The 24,007-nt window shown below is 43.0% G+C and overlaps 1 protein-coding gene across 9 annotated transcripts in view; it reads left to right on the top strand.

Annotated features, from left to right (window-relative positions):
* Positions 1 to 24,007, top strand: part of LOC124149792 (myotubularin-related protein 13-like) — a 135,623-nt gene that overhangs the window by 43,028 nt on the left and 68,588 nt on the right. For all 9 annotated transcript variants that reach the window (XM_048385931.1, XM_048385923.1, XM_048385925.1 and 6 more), the window contains exon 2: positions 23,268 to 23,353. In XM_048385931.1, the coding sequence (XP_048241888.1) occupies positions 23,268 to 23,353 (86 nt within the window). The remainder of the gene's footprint in view (positions 1 to 23,267; positions 23,354 to 24,007) is intronic.

Below are 24,007 nucleotides of genomic sequence, written 5' to 3'. Positions count from 1 at the left end.
TGTCCAAAGTTTTTGTTTTGTAGTTATTGAATTGCCTTCGAATCAGAAATGTCTCTGATTTAAGTGGTGATTTACACCCTTAGAGCAAGGAGGCCAACTGTAGAAATATGTTATCTTAGATTACTGTCAAATGTGCCCAAATCAAGCTGTATCGGTTTCAGTGATTTAGAATACAGTTGTCCTGATGACCAATTAATGAAAGAAATGCAGCCAACAATATTCAGAATTCTGACATCATGAAAAGATCCTTGTATTTGTGCGCCCCTTTCATACCATATTGGGTAGCTAATACATGTAATAATGTTACCCTCATGTGATTACCGTTAATATTTACCACAGCGCTCCCTGTTCCAGAACAAACGACACCTTCCAGTAGAGCACCTGGTCTGTATACTACAGCCTCTGTTTTGCTGGAACCAATTGAAAGTAGATTGACTAGAGAATGTATTGGAAGACAAATGTCTTCGTTGTAAGCAGTGATTAGCACTTATAAGCAGTCACAGACAGACATAATCATCCATAAATAATCTTAAGCAGACATTAGCAGTCATCTGCGGACATAAGCAGTGGTAGGCAGATATGAGCAGTGGTAGGCAGACATAAGCAGTCATAGGCGGACAATAGCAGTCATAGGCGGACAATAGCAGTCATAGGCGGACATAAGCAGGGATAGCGGACAAAAACAGTCATAGACAGACATGAGCAGTTGTAGGCCAACATGAACAGTCAGACAGACGTTAGCAGTCGTAGGCAGACATTAGCAGTCATAGGCCAACATGAATAAACAGTCAGACAGACGTTAGCAGTCGTAGGCGGACATAAGCAGTCGTAGGCCGACATGAACAGCCAGACAGACGTTAGTAGTCGTAGGCAGACATTAGCAGTCGTAGGCGGATATTAGCAGGGATAGAGGACAAAAACACATCATAGACAGACATGAGCTGTCATAGGCAGTCATAGGCGGACATTAGCAGTCATAGGCGGACATTAGCATGATGAGTGTATAGGAGGAGGAAGTGGCCCCCAAATCTCACTATGCTTAGCATAACATATACCTATAATAATACATCACACTGGAGAGCACTCTTATTAGATCAAATATGGTATGAGATTTTATATGTACAAGGAGCAAGCCTTATATTAATAGATGATTAATAGATGGGGTATGATCATTCATTGTATCTGATCATGGAAAAATTGGCTTCCATGATCACTCAAAAGTTTTCCAAGCTTTCAACCAGTTTCAAATACATCAATTAATCATCACTGAATGCTGTCTTCAACACATGATTATGTCATTGTTTTCAAGTACATGTGACTGGATGTCATACGTAGTTACATAAAACGTGATGATGAGCACTGTCAGGAGGGTGTTTGTGTTTGAACTCTTCCCCTTCTGGAACAGGAACTGGTCACTTGAGATGAATGGCTGGCCATCTCTGGTCGCCCTTCAATTCATCAGCTGACACACCAGGGGCCGTTAATTGATTAGGCCGTGGAACTGTGTAGGCAATTTACACAGTAGATTTATAGCAGGGCTGGACAAGAGGAGGAAGGCATGTGAGGGTGGAACTGCATTCTCCACATTCATTACTTACCATACATTGACAGGTTCCTGTCAGGGTATGGACTTTCAGGATGGAAGGGCCTTCCATTTGGATGCCTTGAAAAGCCTTTAGATTGGACATAATCTTGCAAAATCCAGAAATGGTGATGTAAAAGACTTTAAATGACTTGGTTCTTGTTAGGGTTTGAATAGTACATTCTTTATTGATACCAGTGAAATTACACAACCATACTCTGATAATTTAGTAATCTGTTCTCCTTTCAGATGTTCTCAGGTGACAAGTGTTTGATAAATTTCTTGAAAAAGTATTATTATGATAAACTCATCATTTAAGGATGTTTTGTTGTTGTGAAAACCATGTTTGAAATGAACATAGGAAGGGACCAAGTCTGACATGTTTGGCAGTGTATAGTTCCTCACTGATGTACAGAGCCAGCCCACTGTTCTGCATAGAACTAGAAGCAGTTGATGGATAGATCCAGAACTGATTCTGACAGGAGAAAAGTGGCATTGATCTGCCTGCCAATGAGATAATGATCTGTCCTGGAAGATAGCTTCACTCTATGTCTACATTTGCAGTGATGTGGATGGAGGTGGGCAGTTTGTTGTGTGTCATCAACTCTCAGGGATGGAAATGTGCACTAGCCTACAAGTCCAATGTGTTGGTATCCTCAGAAGCCTGGTAGAATTGTAGACTTTTTCAGGGGGGGAGGGGGGGCATCAACTCAACCCCCAACCACTCACTCAGCAACCACTCTCACTCCCTCACTCACTCAACTACTCACACAACCGCTCACTCAACCCCCAACCACTCACTCAGCAACCACGCTCACTCAAGCACTCAACTACTCACACAACCGCTCACTCAACCCCCAACCACTCACTCACTCAGCAACCACTCTCACTCACTCACTCACTCACTCACTCACTCACTCACTCACTCACTCATCTCTGGCAGGGGTGGGAGGAACAAGTGTGTTGTATTGATAGTGTTTGTGGAACTTAAATTCATCTTTGAAATATTATCTCTATGTATTATCAACAGCTGTAGCACTCTGGATGTTTATATACTGATGGAAATAAATAAAAGAAAGTTACAATTGGAAGCATGAATTTCATGCTTTTTTGTGAGCCCATCAGATAACCATTTGTTTACCATTGGAGTGAAAGTAAGATAACTTCACTCAGTGATATGTTCTTGTAATATGAATCATATGTATTAAGCACATTGAAACATTAAAGATGTGCCCTGTTATAGTATTAACTACTTATGTATTTTGCCCATCGAAACAATAAGGATGTGTCATCGTATTTCGTATACACCACTTATGTATTACACTCATCAAAACATTAAGGATGTATGATCGTATTTCGTCTACCAGTATATGTATGTTCAGTGGACTTACACATGTTAAAGGGGCCATGTTAAATGCTCCTGAGTGTCTGATTCAGGGACCCCTCTTATTCTTTAGCTTTTTCACATCAGTGTACAAGGACCCCTCTTATTCTTCAGCTTTCTCACATCAGTGTACAAGGACCCCTCTTATTCTTCAGCTTTCTCACATCAGTGTACAAGGACCCCTCTTATTCTTCAGCTTTTTCACATCAGTGTACAAGGACCCCTCTTATTCTTCAGCTTTTTCACATCAGTGTACAAGGACCCCTCTGAGGCTGAAAGTCCAACTGTTCAGTGCTTCCCTCAGGATGGTGAAATAAGATTTACTTCAATGCTGGAGATGGGATAGTGGTCTATAACAGTCGTAGTCAATGAGGCATAAAGCATGTTCTCCCTGGTCACATGTGTCACATTGTGTGTATCCCACAGGCTGATACAGGATCAATGAGTGAATCACTCACAGTTAGTATCAATATGCTGCAAACAAGAACCCATAGTAGTAGTGGGACGATGCATCGATGGATAGCGATTTTTCACTTCTCGATACAAGTTTCATTCACAATTGCACACTAAGTAAAAAGTATCGATTCTAACCTTAATGTATTCTATAATAAATGTTACACCAAACACTAATTACTTGTGAAAATAGTAAATATTTTCATCCATTGCGCCATACTTGACATTGCCAATAGTAAATTGTTAGTGTGCCAGGTATTTGGCCATCCTGTCTATGATAAAGATGGCTTATGCCTCAGCGATAAGAGCATGTGCAAGTATCATGATGTATTGGATCGTGAGCAAGATATCGTGATCTCCCAGTTGGTGTATCGTCCCAGCCCAAACCCATTGTGGTCCACACTTAGCAGATCCTCAAAGCCTTCTATAGTATTTGAATCTAGTGACCTTAATTTCAGTTCAGACCAAGCTATATACATCATCAGGTTTCAGATTGGGTCATTTGCTAGGACATTGATTGATGATATCTTCCAAAATGTCCTTTAGCATGTTAAGATCTTTTACAAATTTGGTAATCATGCAGAAGAATGTTACATCAAAACTTGATAAAATTATTAAACTATACTAATACCATCTGTCTCCAGAATGCCTGTATAAGTGATCCCAGTTTGCAATATGGCTTTTATCACACACTTGAACTTGCTGCACATCGCAGTGTTTAACACGGGTTTTTCCCCAGCCCTCCATGTTTGCAGGCATATTACCAGGTTCAGGAAGTACACAGTCAAAGTGCTTGTGACAGCAGCAGCAATTGCGTTGTGCACCTTTGTCAGAGATGACCTGACCCGTGTTTAATGTGTTTACAGATGGTTAGCTGTGATTGAGACAGGTTGTGATGCCGTGTTGAACACTCAGTGTCAAAAGTCATCCATGTTATACTGTTAATTTGGGTACAGAAGGTTGGTGTGACCTTTGAAGTGAACAGAATATGAGCATTGATTAATCATAGCACTATGGATATTGTAATCAGCGTACGCTCAGGCAATCACTGAATATCATGTAAAGGGCAACATGGAATTATTTTTGATTTGCGATATTGTATTGCTGCATGTGATGATCTAGCATGTTAATATTTGGGATGATAATATTACCTCAGTAATGTGTAGCTATGTGTATTACAAGATAACATTAGGGTTGGTTACTTGTGCTGCGAGGAAAATGACTTGATCTTTCTGTCCCTTATTAATAATCAGTAATACATGTACTGTTTGAAATTAATAGGGGTTCTTAGGTCCTTGATGTTTGTATTATTTGAATCTTAATTGACTTCCAGCCCCCAAATCTACAATGTCAAACATCAGGACCCCGTGACCTTCTTGCTTTATTTCAGACACTGCTGATTAATAGTAATGTGGACACTAGACTTACATTATGTCTCTTAATAAATATTTAAAAATCATTTTGTTAAATTGCCTTTAAATATACATATGAATGGAATCCCGTCATTTTCAAATGGAAACTGAAGAAATCTGGACTTGCCAGAATATTGACGACTTGCAATCAATCTGTAGGTTAGAAACTACATACAGGCATACTATTGAACAACAATGACTGTCCACTTGCCGAGAGACATCATTTTAAATACAGCATTGCTTCAGTTGAGTGGATGACTGTCTAATTCTCCCTGGAATTTATTAGAACTAGTTGTGTTAATCCAGCTTTTTTACTGCGCCTAATACTCGATAATTTTTATTTACCATTGAATAACAAACAAATACAATATTGTAATCTCTTTTCAAACTCTGATATGCAGTGTGTGAGGTGAGGCTATAGCGGCATAGATCGTGTTAGGTAGCTGAACGTGTACTGTTGTTGGTCATCTACCCCCTGCAACTCCGACACTCGGTTAAACGGTTGATCGTCTGTTTATGTAAACGCTCATCAATTATTTGGACCCCAAAGGTGTCGTCGTCATCGTTGTTGCAAGGGATCACTGTAGTGAGAGATCACTTTATTTTTTTACCACCATGAATACGCGGTCCTGTTCATTTACATACCCTGTACCTAAAAATATCCATAAGAACTTATTTTGTGCATAGATTTCTTCAACAACAACACTCTTATATATTTCATTTTACAGTAATGTGGTCACTGGTCATTGTCTTGTTGGACACAATGATAAAAACTGTAACCCTTGCTGTTCACTATCCATCTGTCATCCATCAATCCATCCATCCATCCATCCATCCATCCTTCATCTATCCACCCTCCTGTCCATCTATCTATCATTCATCCACCCACCCTCCAACCTCCAGCCCATCCACACACACATCCACACTCCCATCTATCTATCCACCCATCCATGCAATGCACCCTCCCATCCATTCATACATCCTTCCATATATCCATCCATCCATCCACCCATCCAGTACCATCTATCTATCCATCCATCCATCCATCCATGCAACCTCCCATCCACCCACCCACCCATGCACCCCCCATTCACCAATCCATCCATCTATTGACCTTAATGGATATTATTACCAATGGGTGAACAAACCAACGAGGACATCTGAACAGTTACGCTGCTTTTGTCCACTTTGTTTTGTCATCACCCAACACTATACCGAGTTCCCATTTTAACTTCTTATTCCCGGTAAAGAAACAACCTACAATTATCTTTTGTAAATGAGGTACATACTTGTGTTGGAAAACATTGCGGAAAGCTTTCAACACTCCATGTCGACGGAGCTTCAGTAGCCCTGGGAACACTGGTAAGGCCCTCCCCAAAATACTTGCTTCAGGTAACACACCTTTAGCAGATACATGAGACAAGAAGAAATTTGTTAGACTCTTGACTTCCTAGACTGGGTTACTTGGGGACACTTCTTCCCATGTGGTAAGTCTCAACTGACTCCCAACACAAGCCAGTCGGTGAAGGAGTTTTTAAGCTGCATCGGCAATATTTCAGCCATATTTTTACCAGACTAAGTAATGCATATACATTTTTTCTAAAACCCTGTTATAAAAGGACAGTAAAATAACTAGTAACATCACAGATTTGGAATTAAGACTGGTTTGAAAGAATATTTAAAACTATATATAATTATATAAACCTCCGGCTAATAGATCGCCAGCAACCCAGAAACAGTTTTGTATTTTCGTTGTGTTAACTACACTGTTTACATCAGGGTCTATGGAAATGTTCTGTAGAGTTCAAGTATAGTTAATCTTACTTAATTTGTATCCCAGTGATTAAGACCTCATTCCACTCAATTAAGTGTACATGACCCATGTACAGTATAAACGTGTGTGACGGTACACGGTCTTGAGGCATGAGTCTTGTGTCACATTAGACACACCCACCTGGATTACACACAATTAGCTGAAGGACGGGGCTTGCTAATTTAGCAGTTACTTGCTGCTGTGAGGGGAGGCATTGTTGATATTGGTTGTCATGGTCACGGGTAGCTCGTCGGGTCATGTAGGACAAGTATGTCGACCATGATTCGTTAAGTGAAATTAAGTGATTAGTAAATAAGTGGAGTTTAACATGGTGCCTTTACAATACACTCTGTAACCTACACTTGTGCTGCGCTTGTCAACAAGCTGACTTGGTTGATTCCATGTCACGACAGGTGATGTTGCTTGAATATCAATCATTGTTTTTTCTCGTCTATTCTGGATTATTTACAAGCCATCATCATAATGCTGGGATATTGCGGAGTGCAATGTTAAACAACAAACAAACAAGTATCGTGACTATTACTTGTTGAAAGAGGCAACTAAGTTGGATGTCAGACTCTGTGGCTTGCTTGACCGGTTCTCTTACTCTGACACCGTCGGCAGTCCGGTTTAGAAAAGGCCTTCAGCAACCCATACTTGCCGTAAAAGGCGACTATGCTTGTCGTAAGAGGTGACTATCGGGATCAGGTTGTCAGTCTTGCTGACTTTGTTGATGCATGTCATCACATTTCAATTGCATGGATCGATGCTCATGATATCGATCACTGGATTGTGTGGTCCAAACTTGATTATTTACAGACCACTGTCATATTGCTGGAATATTGCTGAGTTTGGTGTTAAACAACAAACAAACAAAAACAAATCACACCGTCAGACATTGCTTATATTATCAGTCACTGGATTTTCTGGTCAAGGCTTGGTTATTTACAGGCCACCCTGATATAGCTGGATGTTAAACACCAAACAAGCACTGTACATAGTAGTGGAGGAATATGTTTTCATCATGTTACATGAGGATTTCAACACTTCAGGAACAAATGATCCCAGGACCCCCCTTCATTCCCAACACTCAGTGCAGCGTTAGAAATTGGCACTAGTCCTGTAGTCCTTGCTAAACTGCCCAATAGTTAAGGTATCATAAGGACGAGTAGAAATTTGCCATTTTTAAGGGTTTTGCTAAATGTCATCATTATAAGGACTAGTGGACTAAATATGTTACTTTCTAGTGCTGCAATGTCAAGCTTCACAATTGGCCCTTCCTGTCATCTAGTTGCATCCCTTAGGCACGCCAGGAACCTGTGACTGTGGGTGCGAATCACAGTTTCTAGGTTTGTCAGCAGTGACCTGATGCCCGTGCTTGTGCAGGTTTCACCAATGTGGTAAACGTCTGAGACCTGCATCACTTTGGGCTTTCCTTGCATATTAAGCTGACAAGCTGTGATATAACTGGAATACTGTTGAAAGTGGTGTAAAACCAAACTTGTTCACTCTCTCAACACCCCAGCATGATGAGCTAGGTGTACAGAACCTTGATTGGCTTATACAGCCAACTACATGATAGCTATACACTTGTGAATATAACAAACAGGAAATAGGATCACTCTTAAAGTGCTTGCTTTGCATATGGTATTTGGAATATCAGTGACAGACTGTGTTTTGAAAGTGTTAAACTGCTGTATGGAGCTAAACAATTTGGTTAGCTTGACCTGACAGTAATGAAATCCATCAAGCTTAAAATACATCTAATTCTGCTTCAGGGCAGAAGCGAAGACCTTTGATGCGTGTGTCATATCTGGAAGGTGTAAGTTGCCCAGTGGGAACACCAGTAGCCTAAGGTGCTATAATTGATGTGCAGTTCTCTTCCCTTCCCCATGGGTTTGAATCCTTGAGTTACCCAGATTATGATCCTTGGCTGTGTTTCAACTTGAAGGAGTCCTTGTCATAACCCCAATGAAAGTTAATGATTCGGGGGTCCCAGCCCTAGCAGCAATCCTCAAGCACCCATTAACTACAAACACCCCTGGGAATCTGGGTTAGAATTGGTCCCCAGCAACCCATACTGGTGGTAAGAGGCAACTTAATGGATTGATAGATAAGGCACAGTGACTGGGTTTGTCATCATACTGCGATGGCATGGATCGTTGCTCATAATATCAATCACTGGATTGTCCAACCAGACTTTATTATTTGTAGAGCACCATCATTTTGCTAGACAAATATCAAACACTTGCAAGCACACAGGACAGGCGCTGCACACACAGTCTACATCCTGTGTCACCCTGGACTATGTGACCTGTGAAGATCCGGGGTAGAGTAGGTCTTCAGCAACCTGTGCTTGCTGTAAAAGGCGACTATGCTTGTCGTAAAAGGCGACCAACAGGATTGGGTGGTCAGGCTCGCTGACTTGGTGGATGCATGTAATCGATCCCAATTGCGTGGATCGATGCTCATTATATCAATCACTGGATTGTCTGGTCCAGACTCAATTAGTTACAGACCTCCGTCATATAGCTGGAATATTGTTGAGTGCGGCATTAAACAACAAACCAACCAACCAACCAACCCTGGACTATCTTAGTCCAATTGAAAAGCTGTTCCGAGCTGCATTTAACACAACTCGCCCTTTGACTTGCCTGGGATGAAAACATTAGGATGCATAATGTCGTTAGGACCCGCTAGGACTCAAGGGCCCGAGAACATCCCAGGTTATTGTTACATGTAATTATGAAGTATATGTATTGCTAGCCATTGTACTAAGTCTCTTAAGCATGTTAAGTGGTCTGTTCAAGTTTTTAAGCAGGCTCCTCAGTGTGAACCCTTTTTCCTGTGCTGTAGGGGCGGTCGGGTAGCCTAGTGGTTAAAGCGTTCGCCGAAGACCCGGGTTCGATTCCCGACATGGGTACAATGTGTGAAGCCCATTTCTGGTGTCCCCGCCGTGATATTTGCTTGAATATTGCTAAAAGCAGCGTAAAACCATACTCACTCACTCACTCACTCCTGTGCTGTAACAGCAGTATCATTCATGAAACCTCACTCTCATCCTCGCTCTTTCATTCTGTTGACACTGTTACCATCATCAGTGGTAGAATCTAACATTATTAGTCCACTAGTCCTCATAATGATAACATAGCACAACCCTTAAAAATGGCAAATTTCTACTGGTTCTTACAATACCTTTACTATTGGGCAGTTTGGCAAGGACTACAGGACTTGTGCCAATATCTAATGCTGATCATACATAACTGACTACATTCTTCCTTATCCAAAATCAAATTCCTCACATGACTACCGGTAAAACTGACAAGTTTTAACTTATGGCAATTAATATATTGACTAATTATGTTTATACTCCAACAATTAACAGTGTTGACTCTCAAGAAATAAAGAATGCAGAGCTAGCCGACAGTCTCAATAGCAACAAGATGCTGCTAAGTATAGGTTGTCTGTCATCTACGCTGGTGATGTGTTGGCTGATGTGTTGGTGCTGGTGCATGATAGCGCAATTGGTGCACTACCTTTAGACAAGCCCCTGTGTAACTCAATCAATGCTGCACTTAATGATCACTGTCATGTAATCTTCAACAGTATGACAGGGAACCTTTCTCTTGTATGATTAATTTCAAACACTGTTGATAATTTCAAAATAGTATCAAACTTTGTTTAGAATTTCAGAAACATTTACTAAATACTTAGAAATGTGCACAAGAGTGTGTCTCATGATAGATTTGCTCTTTAGAAAAGTAGTTCATCTGAACTAATCATATGAGAAACATAGATTTTCCCTCGTGACATGGTTCTCAGACATTGCAGGATAAGCAAGTTATTTTAATGGATTGAGATGGCTCGGCCTGTTGTCTAGATGCACGATGAAGTATTGATTGTGTTGCAATGCCTGGTGCAGGCGCACTAGGGGTATGAGACTGCTGCTCTAATTGTGGGCGACTTACCTTGATATATACGCCTCCTTCAGTACATAGGAGAACATGGGAGGGTTAGGGATCTGTTGTACATGCCAACCTTCATACTCCATGCTGCTTGAGGAGCATGTAATCCGGGTGATCTCGAGTCTCGCATATACAAATTAATTGGCGGTTCCTGGTTTCTGTTTATATTGAAGTAATATCCCCTGTACAGGGGAATGGGCTAGGGAGGCATGCTGGTTCCTGGTGGATGGATGTAGGGCTGACTACTGATTGTGTGTGGTTTTTTAATTCCATGTAACTACATGGGAAGATCATTATCTCTCCAGGGTGTAAAGCTAACAGAAGTCCACCAGGAACCAAGTCAACCAAGGAAGGACGAGTGAAAGTCTTCTCAAAATGTTACCACTTGGAAGAAATAAATGCAACTCTAGACAATTATTTTTTGCAGAGTAGTTAAAATATTAATAATTTCTAAGCCTACATTGGAAGCAGCAGTTTAGGCCTCCACTGCAAGTGATCTTTATGAGTAGGTACTGCACTCGGGGCTTCATTGTGATCATGGCCGATGGCCTACATTGTAAGCAATCTTTATGAGTACTTACTGCACTGTAAGCTTCATTGTGATCATGGCCGATGGCCTCCACTGCAAGTGATCTTTATGAGTACTTACTGCACTGTAAGCTTCATTGTGATCATGGCCGATGGCCTCCACTGCAAGTGATCTTTATGAGTACTTACTGCACTGTAAGCTTCATTGTGATCATGGCCGATGGCCTCCACTGCAAGTGATCTTTATGAGTACTTACTGCGCTGTAAGCTTCATTGTGATCATGGCCGATGGCCTACATTGCAAGTGATCTTTATGAGTACTTACTGCACTGTAAGCTTCATTATGATCATGGCCGATGGCCGACATTGCATTACAAGTAAAAGAATTGAAGCACTGCACCTTATGTATTATGGAACCCTGAGGCAAGTCTCTTATTTTCTTCAGCTGAAAAGGGGATGAGTATTAGGCTGCTAGAGATGAGAAGGGGATGAGAATGAGCTTATAGAGACGAGAAGGAGATAAGTAGAGGCTGAGAGGAATGGGGATGAACGTTTTATTGAAGCTATGCTCTAGGGTCTGTGAGCAAGATAAGAGTGGGTGATTAGGGTGCTTTGAACAGTTTATAGCATGTCAGTTCAGTGTGAGACAAAAGCCCAGATGTGTGACTATGTGGTGAAATCTGCGGCATGGGTGAAATCTGACAGAGCAAGAACCATCGTCAGAGCAGTGGTCGGATTCAAACCCTCAACAAGCAGATCCTGCCCATTAAGATAGATTGATCGTAAGACTACCAGATGATGGTATGCTTGTACCAATGTAGACACTACAGGCCTCCAAGAAGGAGTCAGGTATTTGCTGACTTGCCAGGACTAATCCCCACACTCTTGTAGTGCTCACAAACATTATTAAGTGTATCCTAAGACCACGGCTCATTGATACTGTTAATTCATTAGTGGCTGTTCACACAAGAATAACCCTTGTTATGTCTGTTGGATGAGTTCTGTGTCAAGTCTGTGAAGCATGCACTACGGACAAAATATAATTGAGTGGTTGAAGGTTAATCCCGATCCATTACGGGATCACTGGGTCACAGGATAATGCAGCTAATCGGAGAGTAAACATGCTGGAGATGCTGACATTCAACACTGCTGGCCCTACCCAGGGGCCCTCACAGCACTGCTGGCCCTACCGAGGGAGCCCTCACACCACTGCTAGCCCTACCACGGGGGCCCTCACACCACTGCTGGCCCTACCAAGGGGGCCTCACACCACTGCTGGCCCTACCCAGTTGCCCTCACACCACTGCTGGCCCTACCCAGTTGCCCTCACACCCCTGCTAGCCCTACCACGGGGGCCCTCACACCACTGCTGGCCCTACCATGGGGGGCCTCACACCACTACTGGCCCTACCCAGGGGCCCTCACACCACTGCTAGCCCTACCATGGGGGCCCTCACACCACTGCTAGCCCTACCACGGGGGCCCTCACACCACTGCTGGCCCTACCAAGGGGGCCCTCACACCACGGGGGCCCTCACACCACTGCTGGCCCTACCCAGGGGCCCTCACACCACTGCTGGCCCTACCCAGTTGCCCTCACACCACTGCTAGCCCTACCCAGGGGCCCTCACACCACTGCTAGCCCTACCCAGGGGCCCTCACACCACTGCTAGCCCTACCACGGGGGCCCTCACACCACTGCTGGCCCTACCACGGGGGCCCTCACACCACTGCTGGCCCTACCCAGTTGCCCTCACACCACTGCTAGCCCTACCACGGGGGCCCTCACACCACTGCTGGCCCTACCCAGTTGCCCTCACACCACTGCTGGCCCAAGCCAGTTGCCCTCACACCACTGCTAGCCCTACCACGGGGGCCCTCACACGACTGCTAGCCCTACCAAGGGAGCCCTCACACCACTGCTAGCCCTACCACGGGGGCCCTCACACCACTGCTGGCCCTACCCAGTTGCCCTCACACCCCTGCTAGCCCTACCACGGGGGCCCTCACACCACTGCTGGCCCTACCAAGGGAGCCCTCACACCACTGCTAGCCCTACCACGGGGGCCCTCACACCACTGCTGGCCCTACCAAGGGGGCCCTCACACCACGGGGGCCCTCACACCACGGGGGCCCTCACACCACTGCTGGCCCTACCCAGGGGCCCTCACACCACTGCTGGCCCTACCACGGGGGCCCTCACACCACTGCTGGCCCTACCACGGGGGCCCTCACACCACTGCTGGCCCTACCAAGGGGGCCCTCACACCATGGGGGCCCTCACACCACTGCTGGCCCTACCCAGGGGCCTTCACACCACTGCTGGCCCTACCCAGGGGCCCTCACACCACTGCTGGCCCAAGCCAGTTGCCCTCACACTACTGCTGGCCCTACCCAGGGGCCCTCACACCACTGCTAGCCCTACCCAGTGGCCCTCACACCACTGCTAGCCCTACCAAGGGAGCCCTCACAGCACCGCTGGCCCTCACAGCAATGCTTGCCCAACCCAGGGGCCCTCACAGCAATGCTTCATCTGTCTGCATACACACACCAATGCTTCATCTGTCTGCATACACACACCAATGCTTCAGCCGTCTGCATACACACACCAATGCTTCATCTGTCTGCATACACACACCAATGCTTCATCTGTCTGCATACACACACCAATGCTTCAGCCGTCTGCATACACATACCACTGCTTCATCTGTCTGCATACACACACCAATACTTCATCTGTCTGCATACACACACCAATGCTTCATCTGTCTGTACACTCACCTCACAGCAATGCTTCATCTGTCTGCATACACACACCACTGCTTCATCTGTCTGTACATACACCTCACACCAATGCTTCATCTGTCTGCATACACACACCACTGCTTCAGCCGTCTGCACACACACCACTGCTTCATCTGTCTGCATACACACACCAATGCTTCATCTGTCTGCATACACACATCACTGCTTCAGCCGTCTGCACACACACCACTGCTTCATCTGTCTGTACATACACACCAATGCTTCATCTGTCTGCATACACACACCAATGCTTCATCTGTCTGTACATACACACCAATGCTTCATCTGTCTGCATACACACACCAATGCTTCATCTGTCTGCATACACACACCAATGCTTCATCTGTCTGCATACACACACCAATGCTTCATCTGTCTTCACACACACCTCACACCAATGCTTCATCTTCAATCAGGTCTTGATGCGGGCAGCAGTGAGTGAATGTTAATTAACCATCTGCAGATTACTCACACGGCAGTCCAATTACACAGTCACCAGGGGGTGATCCAGTTTGCAATAAACTACCTTGTGGTTATTTCAATATGGACATAGCTTATGAAGAGATTAAGTCAAGTGAATTGTAATTGAATGTCAATTCACACTTGCCCTGGGTAGTAATGTTTAGATTTTTTTGCCCAAGTTTTAGCACTTTATCCCATGCTGCTTGATCTTCTCAAGCCTTGTACAGTCAGTCTGGCCTCCCTGACCTCCATGGCCTCCCTGACCTCCCTGACCTCCCTGGCCTCCCTGACCTCCATGGCCAGTTTCCCTGGCCTCCCACACTGCCATTATGTAATCAGGTTAAATCTTAACACCAGAGCATTGCACTGATCCAGGTTTAGCTTGTGATTTCCTTGTACTGTGTTAATGACTGCAGTTTTAACGTGCATCAGGAAATGTGTGGCTTAAAATAGTCCTTAAGTAGTTCATGAACAAACAGATGATAGAGCTATGCTGCTTTTAGCATGTATTTGTATTCTAGATCAACACCACTTTGCGGTATGATTTCACTCCTGATTTGCCACATCTGATATGCCCTGGTAATTTGAATCTATTTAAGGTTCTGTAGGTCAGTAAGGTGAAGCCCTCGTTAAAGTGTTGCTCATTATGTAGAAGATCTGGGTTCAAGTTACAGAATTTGGGTAAACTTATTAAATCAATTGCAGTGTCCTTGAAGTGATATTGCAGTGATTTAACTGAAACTGATACCAAACCTTATTCCCTCACTGAACTGCAAGAATTTGAATATTTTAAACTCCTATTTTGTGTAAAGGAGGAACTGTTGATAATCACACTGTATAGTGTTTCTTTGTAGATAAATAGGGATGGCAAGGTCATCCTAGATTACTGTCAAATGTGCCCCAATCAAGCCGTATCGGTTTCAGTGATTTTAGAATACAGTTGCTCTGATGACCAATTAATGAAAGGGTAGCCTAGTGGTTAAAGCATTCGCTCGTCACGCCAAAGACCCGGGTTCGATTCCCGACATGTGTACAATGTGTGAAGCCCATTTCTGGTGTCCCCCGCCGTGATATTGCTGGAATATTGCTAAAAGCGGCATAAAACCATACACACTCACTCACAATAATCTTGCAAGAGTTGCATGGACAGATTGGTTACATAAGAAACAGCTGTCCTAAACAGCATCTGTCAGCTCCTCAGTCCATCAGTAGCATTAACTTTCAGGAACTCCTTGAATCACAACCGTCCATGTCACGAGAGCACTGAAGAAAGACAGCTCTATGTCATTGACAGTACCTTAATGATTCTGTTTGATGCCAAGCCTCATCTGTGGTATATACCTGTTTTATGAACCGCCTGGGAAATTATATCAACATGGGCTAATAGCCTGTACAATGGCTTGTGTGTGTATTGTGGGATCAGGGTAGATTGTATCAACGCCTGTTTACTATGGAGGGCAGAGGGCAATGTTCCAACCAGATAGTGACTTGCTCCAAATCGGGGTTTACACAGATTAACTTGGTAGTGTTACTGTTGAACAGTGTTGTACTTATTCCGTGGTTTGTTGGCCTATCTGGGTGATAATCCTGCTATGGTTTATTCCTGTTTACTGCCTGGGAGACTCTGTACTATTGATCAGATGGAGCATGGTGTGGGTATCGGGGGCCGGGGGGTGGAGGTGGTTCAAAGGGTGTGGTGAATAAGCAAGATTTGTATTCTCTGTCTTCTGGGAGGTTACATGGCTGGTGCTTGAATTTGGGTTTTTGCAGTTTGGGAATATTGTTTTGCATGGATGTGATATGCCCAGAGTCTGATGATTTGTTTTACTGAAACTTCATGGAGTAGTTGTGTACATTAGCTTGTGAAGTGAAAGGCAAAAGAACTGTATATTAAACTGGATATTAAAACAGGACACACACTGTGTGACTTTATGAGTATTTGTTGTCGACAAGTTGCATGATCAGCATGACCATTGGAGACAGGGTATTTCTAAGTATTCTTGGTGTTATCATGTCTTTTGAAGGATAGGTTTAGCATTGATTTCATGTTGTAGGTTAGAATAGGTACCAGCTTCTTATTGTTGTAAGGACCCGTGAAGATTCCGGGGTAGAATAGGTCTTCAGCAACCCATGCTTGCCGTAAAAGGCGACTATGCTTGTCGTAAAAGGCGACTAATGGGATCGGGTGGTCAGGCTTGCTGACTTGGTTGATGCATGTCATCGATCCCAATTACACGGATAGATGCTCATGATGTCAATCACTGGATTGTCTGGTCCAGACTTGATTATTTACAGACCGCCGTCATGTAGCTGGAATATTGCTGAGTGCGGCATTAAACAACAAACAACAAAAAAACAAAAACAAACTTATTGTTGTAAGAGGGGAATTAAGTCAGGTGCTCAAGCCTAGGGGATTTGGTGGACTGCATATCATCATCCTATGCTGACGACTTTCCTCCTAATATCAATCACTGGATTGTCTGGTTCTTGGTTATTTACAGGCTGCCATCATATACATGTAATGGGAATATTGCTGAGTGCTGGATAAACAACAAACACTTTGAAGGTAGAAATGGAAGTTGCCTGTGTTTCATTATGCTTTGAGAATCGATGGGTTATTTATTATTGAAGACTTTTCTCATCTATGCCTAGAAGAAGCTTCTTCTTGTGTGCAACATCTCTTCGTATTGTCTCTCCGTTCCATACATCTTCCATCGCTTAACTTTTGCTACTTAAAAGGTTTCTTCTCTTCACATCTCGTCAAATAAATTAGGCAGAGTGTTTGAAGATGCTTCTGAAAGGTAAAAAAGTATTGAAAAACAATGCTTCTATGAAATTGAACTTCCAAATTGATTTTCTGATTCCCAAAAATCTATGCTCTTTGATTTTGATTTATGTTTGTTTGAAGACCAGTAGCAATGTTATTTGTTCCTTTTACATCAATAAAGATCGACATGCATAGAATTGAACCACATTTAAACAGCAGACTCGGGATCTCAGATTTTTGTCTTGCAAGTATTGGTTGAGACACTTAACAGTTTGCCCTTTTCTTCGGTAAACACCAACAGAAGAGAGCATCCATTGATTTTGCTATGAGATCAGACGAAGATATTCCTCTCCCCCTGACATCTGACGTCCTCCCACTGACCCCCTCCCAACACCCACACATACATGTGATTTTGCCCAGTTCTGGCCAATCCATCCTCTCGCATCCCTTTCATTCCCCACCATTTCCTGATCTTTCCTCATCGGTTCGAGCGGACATGACAGATGTCAATAATTTCAAAAGCACTTTAAGCAGGGTGTGTCTGTGGCTCTTCAGAGTATCAATCAAATTCATGAGTTTTCAGCGACTGCATAATCAGAAAGATAGCTTTCATAATTGTTCCTTTTATCAGTTTTTTGTTTGCTTGAGAGAATCAAACATTGCATCGGAAATAGCTGCTATCTGTGTTTTATGATGTGGTCGGCAATATCTTGGCTGGATCACACGACATTATACAACTTGTCTGGGGTCGGACAAGCCATTGCAGATCATGTAACCAATGACCCACACCAATGTTGGAAATAAGCCCCAGTCCATTCCACACTCCATCTATATCCATACGGGCAGTGGAATAGCCTAGTCGGTGAAGCACTTGCTCGTCAAGGCAAAGGGTCAGGTTTGATTACCAACATGAACACAATGTGTGAAACTTGTTTGGGGTCCTCTGTAATGTTATTGCTGTCATATTGCTAAAAGCAGCGTAACTCCATACTCCTCCCTCCTTCCAAACCAAGTTGTGCGATAGCAAAATGCTGAATATCTAGGTTCATTCTTCCTCAAGTGAAATTGCTACAGCATTGCTACGGACAGCACTCACTCAAGCACCCACTCACCCACCCAGTCACCCACGCACCCAAGCATCCACACACCCACCCACTATTACAAAGCCTGAGTCTAGAACAATTTCTTCTGGTCTAGTAAGATCAGATTATACTTGTCCATAAGCTGACACTAAAATATACTGAAACTTGTGTCAGAATACACTTTCAGGCTGTTAGACTCATACGTTTTGGCTCTACTGCTAATATCAGTACTGTCCACTCACTGAAGCTGTAGTGTCAAACCAGTCCCATATCAACCAATCATACAAGCTTGAAACCTCATATGTTAACAGAGCTCCAGATAAGCTGCGTATCTGCGTAAAATACGCATCAGAAATGCAGAAATACGCAGTAAAAAAAAATCCAAGTGTATCAAATACGCAACGAACATTACAGATAAGCTACAAAAATAAAACTTGTGAGTATCATCAAAATATTGTAAAATAACCCTGCGTATGCAATTAGCAAATCAGCAACTTATTTTGAAATCATAAACGGGCATTCCGTCAACCTTGCCAAACTCCACGATGATAATTACATCATGATCATTTGCGATCACACTTTCTTGTGGAAGTATCGTGGTATCGTCCTATAAAGCTCTCGAACCCACATGACACCAGTTTGCAGGGACTAGATGAATAGGGTAACAGAAATTTGAATACCCAAATAGAATTACTGATACCCAATGATTTAAAATGCATGGGTAAAATATCCACAACACCCAAAGCTTATCTGGAGCTCTGTGTTATCCAATCGAAATGTGTATTTACAAGATGATAAATTTCCAATCTGACAAACAATATGTCAGTCCTTATTGTTCATGATTAATTTCAGCTAAGATGTAAAGAATGTAAAACTTTCGTGATAAACAAATCACCCGAGTCCTCCTCTTTGTTGTCTGTTCTATACATTCAGTTCCAAACAAACTTGCAATCTTACCTCACGCAAGCGCTATAGACCAGGGCAATATTCAGATTGAACAAGGAGACTTCAATGAGCAAACACAGCATGGGAAGTACATCGATTTTCTCTGCCTGGCAGCTCCCTAGCACAGATCATCACATATCTGTTAACTTTACTCTCTGTCAAATCTCCTCAACCCCTCCCCATGCCCCCCCGCCACCAACACCGCTTCCCCTCCTTCCACCCTCCCTCCATCTCCATCACAGCCATCTACACTGACCAGATACAAGCCACACAGGCCATGTTGCCAATCCATTTACCACTCACACCTTCCAATTTCAACCTGCGAGCTGCCTTCACCTACTCTGCTGGCAATGCCTAATCAGGTTCCTGCCAGGCAAACCACATACTTGCAGTACAGGTTAGCGCTGTTGGTTCAGCCTCCAGTGTTCCGATTGCTGGATTAAATGCCTCAGAGCCACAGTTTGATGCCTTTGAGTCTTTCCATTTTCCGAGTGCACAGGCTTCCCTGAGTCATCGCAGCTGCCTCTGTGATGAGTTGCGTCACTTGGGCACTACCGAATCCTGTCATGGGTTTGAATCCCAGATTTGCCCTGTTTATCTTTGATTCTTGGTTTGTCAGCACCATACCCATGTTCATGGGATTCATCAAAGACATAGCACACTTCCGATTGTCCCCCCAACCATGAAGCTGACATGCTTGATGTAATTGAAATACTGTTGTAAATTCAACTCACCTTCCATTTATGCCCACTGTCTGAAGTTTGTAGAAGGCTCTACCCTCCAGACCAGACTCACCTTTTTGGAGTGCCCATGGTCATGTGGCCATTGCTCTGTTGCATGCAGATCCACAGTTCATGCTTGGATTCTATTAATCTTCCTTCAGCTATATGGGACTGTTTCAGATACAGTATTTAAACTCTAGACCCCACTCAGTCTGTGTATATACCCTCGTGGCATGAAAGTTAATTGTCTTGCTCTGGAGCACCGTAGGGGATTTCTTTGATTGAGTCTGTTAAGAGTGAAAGATGTCTACTTGAAACTGCAGAATGTTTCTTGTGTTTTCCTACTGAAGAGAGAAAAACATTGATTTTATGAGTCTTTTTTTTTAGGATTGCTCTGATTTGTAGTTCTTTGCCAGTCCTGTGACTGTTGGTTTCAATATTTACAATCTGATGTTACAAAAAAGGCAGAATAAATCTCCATGTTGATTGGAGGGTCAGAATGGCTGATAAACATGAATAATTCTTTGAGCTGGGCCACCAGAAACAAACTGTGTCTAAGCCAGGGTAAGACGTGGCCATTAGTCCATTAGTCCATTAGTCCAAGACTAGTGAAAATCTATAGCTGCTGGTTGTTTTCTTCATGCATTTAATTTAATAAAAAAAAGTCTGGATTATATACTACTGAAAAATGTTAAGGGCCACCGATTCTGTCCTGACATGGCAGACTCACTATAGTAATATGAAAGATCCTTAACATTTTTTGAGTAGTATGCAAAGAGCACATCAATAGACAGGATGACAGAAATAAGTCTTTCTTCTTCTTTAGAGTGAGTGAGTGAGTTTGGTTTACACCGCTTTTAGCAATATTCCAGCAATATCACGGCGGGGGACACCAGAAATGGGCTTCACACATTGTACCCATGTCGGGAATCGAACCCGGGTCTTCGGCGTGACGAGCGAACGCTTTAACCACTGGGCTACCCAACCGCCCCCTTCTTCTTTAGAAGATAGAATTGTGTTTTGTAATACAGTTCATGTGTTTACCTCACTGAGCATCAGTGTCACAAAATGGTTTTCATCTTTTCCAGTATCACATGTTCATAAACTCTGTGCCAGGAAGCCAGCATGATAGCATGTGAATATAGTGCACATTGCACCTCCACTATGAAACATGACACATTCCTGTGGAATGCTGAAGTTTTGTTTTCACAAAGAGATAAGATTAAAGCATGTTAATTGGTGGATGTGTGAAAGTGTTTCAAAACCTTTTGCTCAAAACAGGTAAATTACTTGTTCACCAGTGTGCACTCAACACCTACATCTAGAAGCTATGTCAAGTGAGATTCCAGGGTGAGGTCTTAGGCTGGGACGATACACCAACTGTGTGATCCGATACTTATAACGGTACCTTTGTCCAGACTCCATTATTTACAGGCCACCATCATATTAGCTGGAATATTGCTGTGTGCAGTATTAAGCAACAAACAAACAAATCATGTCATGAGATAACAGTCCAGTGGGGATGGTGTGAAAAACAAACTTGAATACCGATAGATTCAAATTGAAAAGCTCATCGTGCCTAGTCAATTTACCTTAAACGAGTTTGTTAGGTTTTGATAAACCGGTACTCAAGTCCATTTTAATCTACCCATCAAAGTCGGAGGGTTGATACAACTGACTGAAACTTCAGCCAACCGTGATTCACTCACTTTGGGTCAAGGAAAGCTTTATTGCTGGAGTCACGCTATTAAAGCTGATGTGTTACAAATAACTCCAAACATACATGCTTAACCTGACTCTCTTTAGTATACACTCTCCATCAGTGATCGATTGATTATTTGTAACAGTTGGCATCCAACCTTCCTCCTCCTCCTTGTTAGATACATCCATAATGGGTGTGTCATTGTCCCATTTAGAGTTTTCTTTCAAACAATATTGAAAGCATTTCTCTTGGCACTGTTATCTTTATTTCCCAAAAATGATTATTTTCTTGTTTGATATGTGCAGTGGCTGTGTCATGATGCTAATCCCCGCAACCTGACATCCAGCTTCCTGCTTACTTATCGCACAATTTTGCCTCCACCACTGACACCATTAGATGTGCAAAACTTTTAGATTTTCCTGATTGTCAATGTAAGGCTGTTCTATACTTGATTTTCATGTCCCAAATACCTTGGATTTGTGTAATTGTTCAAATGGCTGTTATCCTTACCTAACTGCCATTTGTCCGGGAGACAACTGAACAGACTTTGCAAGATGGAAAAGCTAGTAATTAAAGCATTAGCTTTTAATGTTGTTGATGTGACTTGCAGCCGCCATCCTTAATGTTCCCCACCATCAAACGGCTGCAATACTGCCACATAAAGCATAAAGCATAAACCTTCTCCCTGATTCCAGGCTGTGGAACAAGTTTATTGTTCAAACATTAACTTGATGTGAATGAGGTGAGTTGGCCTTGTGGGCATAGAAGCATTGGCTGCTCTGAAGTGGAAGAAGACCTACTCTTGTTGGCCCCACCGTGATGCAGCATGAATGTTACTGAAAGCAGTGTAAACCCATGCTCCATTCAAGGTGCTTTGACGATAATAACGAGGGTGAATTCTGTGACAATGTGATTCCATCAAACGTGAAGTCACACACAGTGTTTTCTGCCCTTTGATCTCCTCATCTTGTACCATCATGGTGCCTGTGTCCGTTAGTGCCAGTGAAGGAGCATTTTCTCTGCCTCGTGTTCCTGGAACTTACTCAACAGGCAGTTGTCCATTTAATTCTCATCAATGTTTGTGTGTGAGATTGTTGGAAGGATTTCAACTGTACCCTACCAGCATACTCCTCCTGCCTTCATTTTGTGCAGATACTTGCTTGCATCGTATTACCTGATACTGATCGGGCAGCAGTCATGCTAGATGGGTGTGTTTTTTTGGGTGTCCCTGTCATATGCATTTACTTGCAGAGTTATGTCCCTTAGGTATAACAGAAACCAATGATCATGGGTTTAAATCAGATTTGCCTGCAATGTTTCTGGGCTTGTGACACCATGTAATCCTTGTGGGTTCACCAAAGTGATAAACATCTTAAAACTAGGTGCAGCACTTTGTGCTTTCCTACCACTCCAAGCTGACACGCCATGATACAACCATAAAACTGTTTAAAACATTGCCGCGATTACCTGTTAAATGACTGATGTGATGTAAGTACTTGTAATAACGTGACTGGTTTGTCTGGTCCTGAATATATTTACAGGTAGCCGTCATGTGTCTGGAATATTGCTGAGTGCAGCATTTAACAACCAATAAACATTTCCTCCCATATTGTGTCATGCTGATTGTCTCCTATTGGTGTTGCAGGAAGTGGCAGCAGCTGTGGCAAGGTGATCCAGAGATTCCCGGAGAAGGACTGGGACGACTGTCCATTCACACAGGGCATAGAACTGGTCAGTATCTACTATATTCACCCCTGGGAGTCCAGGGTGGAATAAATCCATATTTCCCTCACAGTGCAGTTATCGTGTGTTCCTAGTCCTAAGTAGATCTTAACCAGCGTTAGAAACTAACACTTTAGTCCACTAGTCCTTATGATGATAACTAGTCCTTATGATACGTTAACTATTAGGCATTAACTGACATAGTTTGACATACAACAGTCATAGCACTAAGATTGCTTTTTCGGGAACAGGGCTTATTGTGTGTGATTGCTCCCTGACAGTCAACCTATGCTCATGCTATTGATCATTGGTCTGTATGATCGGAGGTCATTTATTTGTGGGCCACCAAGAGTAGCCGGAATATTGCTGGCTGCCGTGTAAAGCTATGTTCACTCACTCACTCACTGTGCAATGCAGTTTCAACCAAGGCATGTATCAGACTCAATATTGAAATGTTTCATTGCTTTCTACAGATGATTCAAAGATTTTCTTGCAGGTGCATCGAAACCTTTCGGATGGAAACTAATTTGTTACCTTCCGCCCAATCTTGCAAAGATGACTGTATTGGACAAGATTTCATTTATTTCATTCTCATAAAGACATCATCGCTATTTGCGATGTTCAAAGTACATCACTTTTTCCATCATTGAAAATCTTTAGCTG

This window comes from Haliotis rufescens, unplaced genomic scaffold (assembly GCF_023055435.1).
Source record: "Haliotis rufescens isolate VD_foot unplaced genomic scaffold, xgHalRufe1.0.p SCAF_6, whole genome shotgun sequence".
NCBI lineage: Eukaryota > Metazoa > Mollusca > Gastropoda > Lepetellida > Haliotidae > Haliotis > Haliotis rufescens.
The sequence above is the reverse complement of the archived record's forward strand: the minus strand, read 5'-3'. Positions and strand labels throughout refer to the sequence as shown.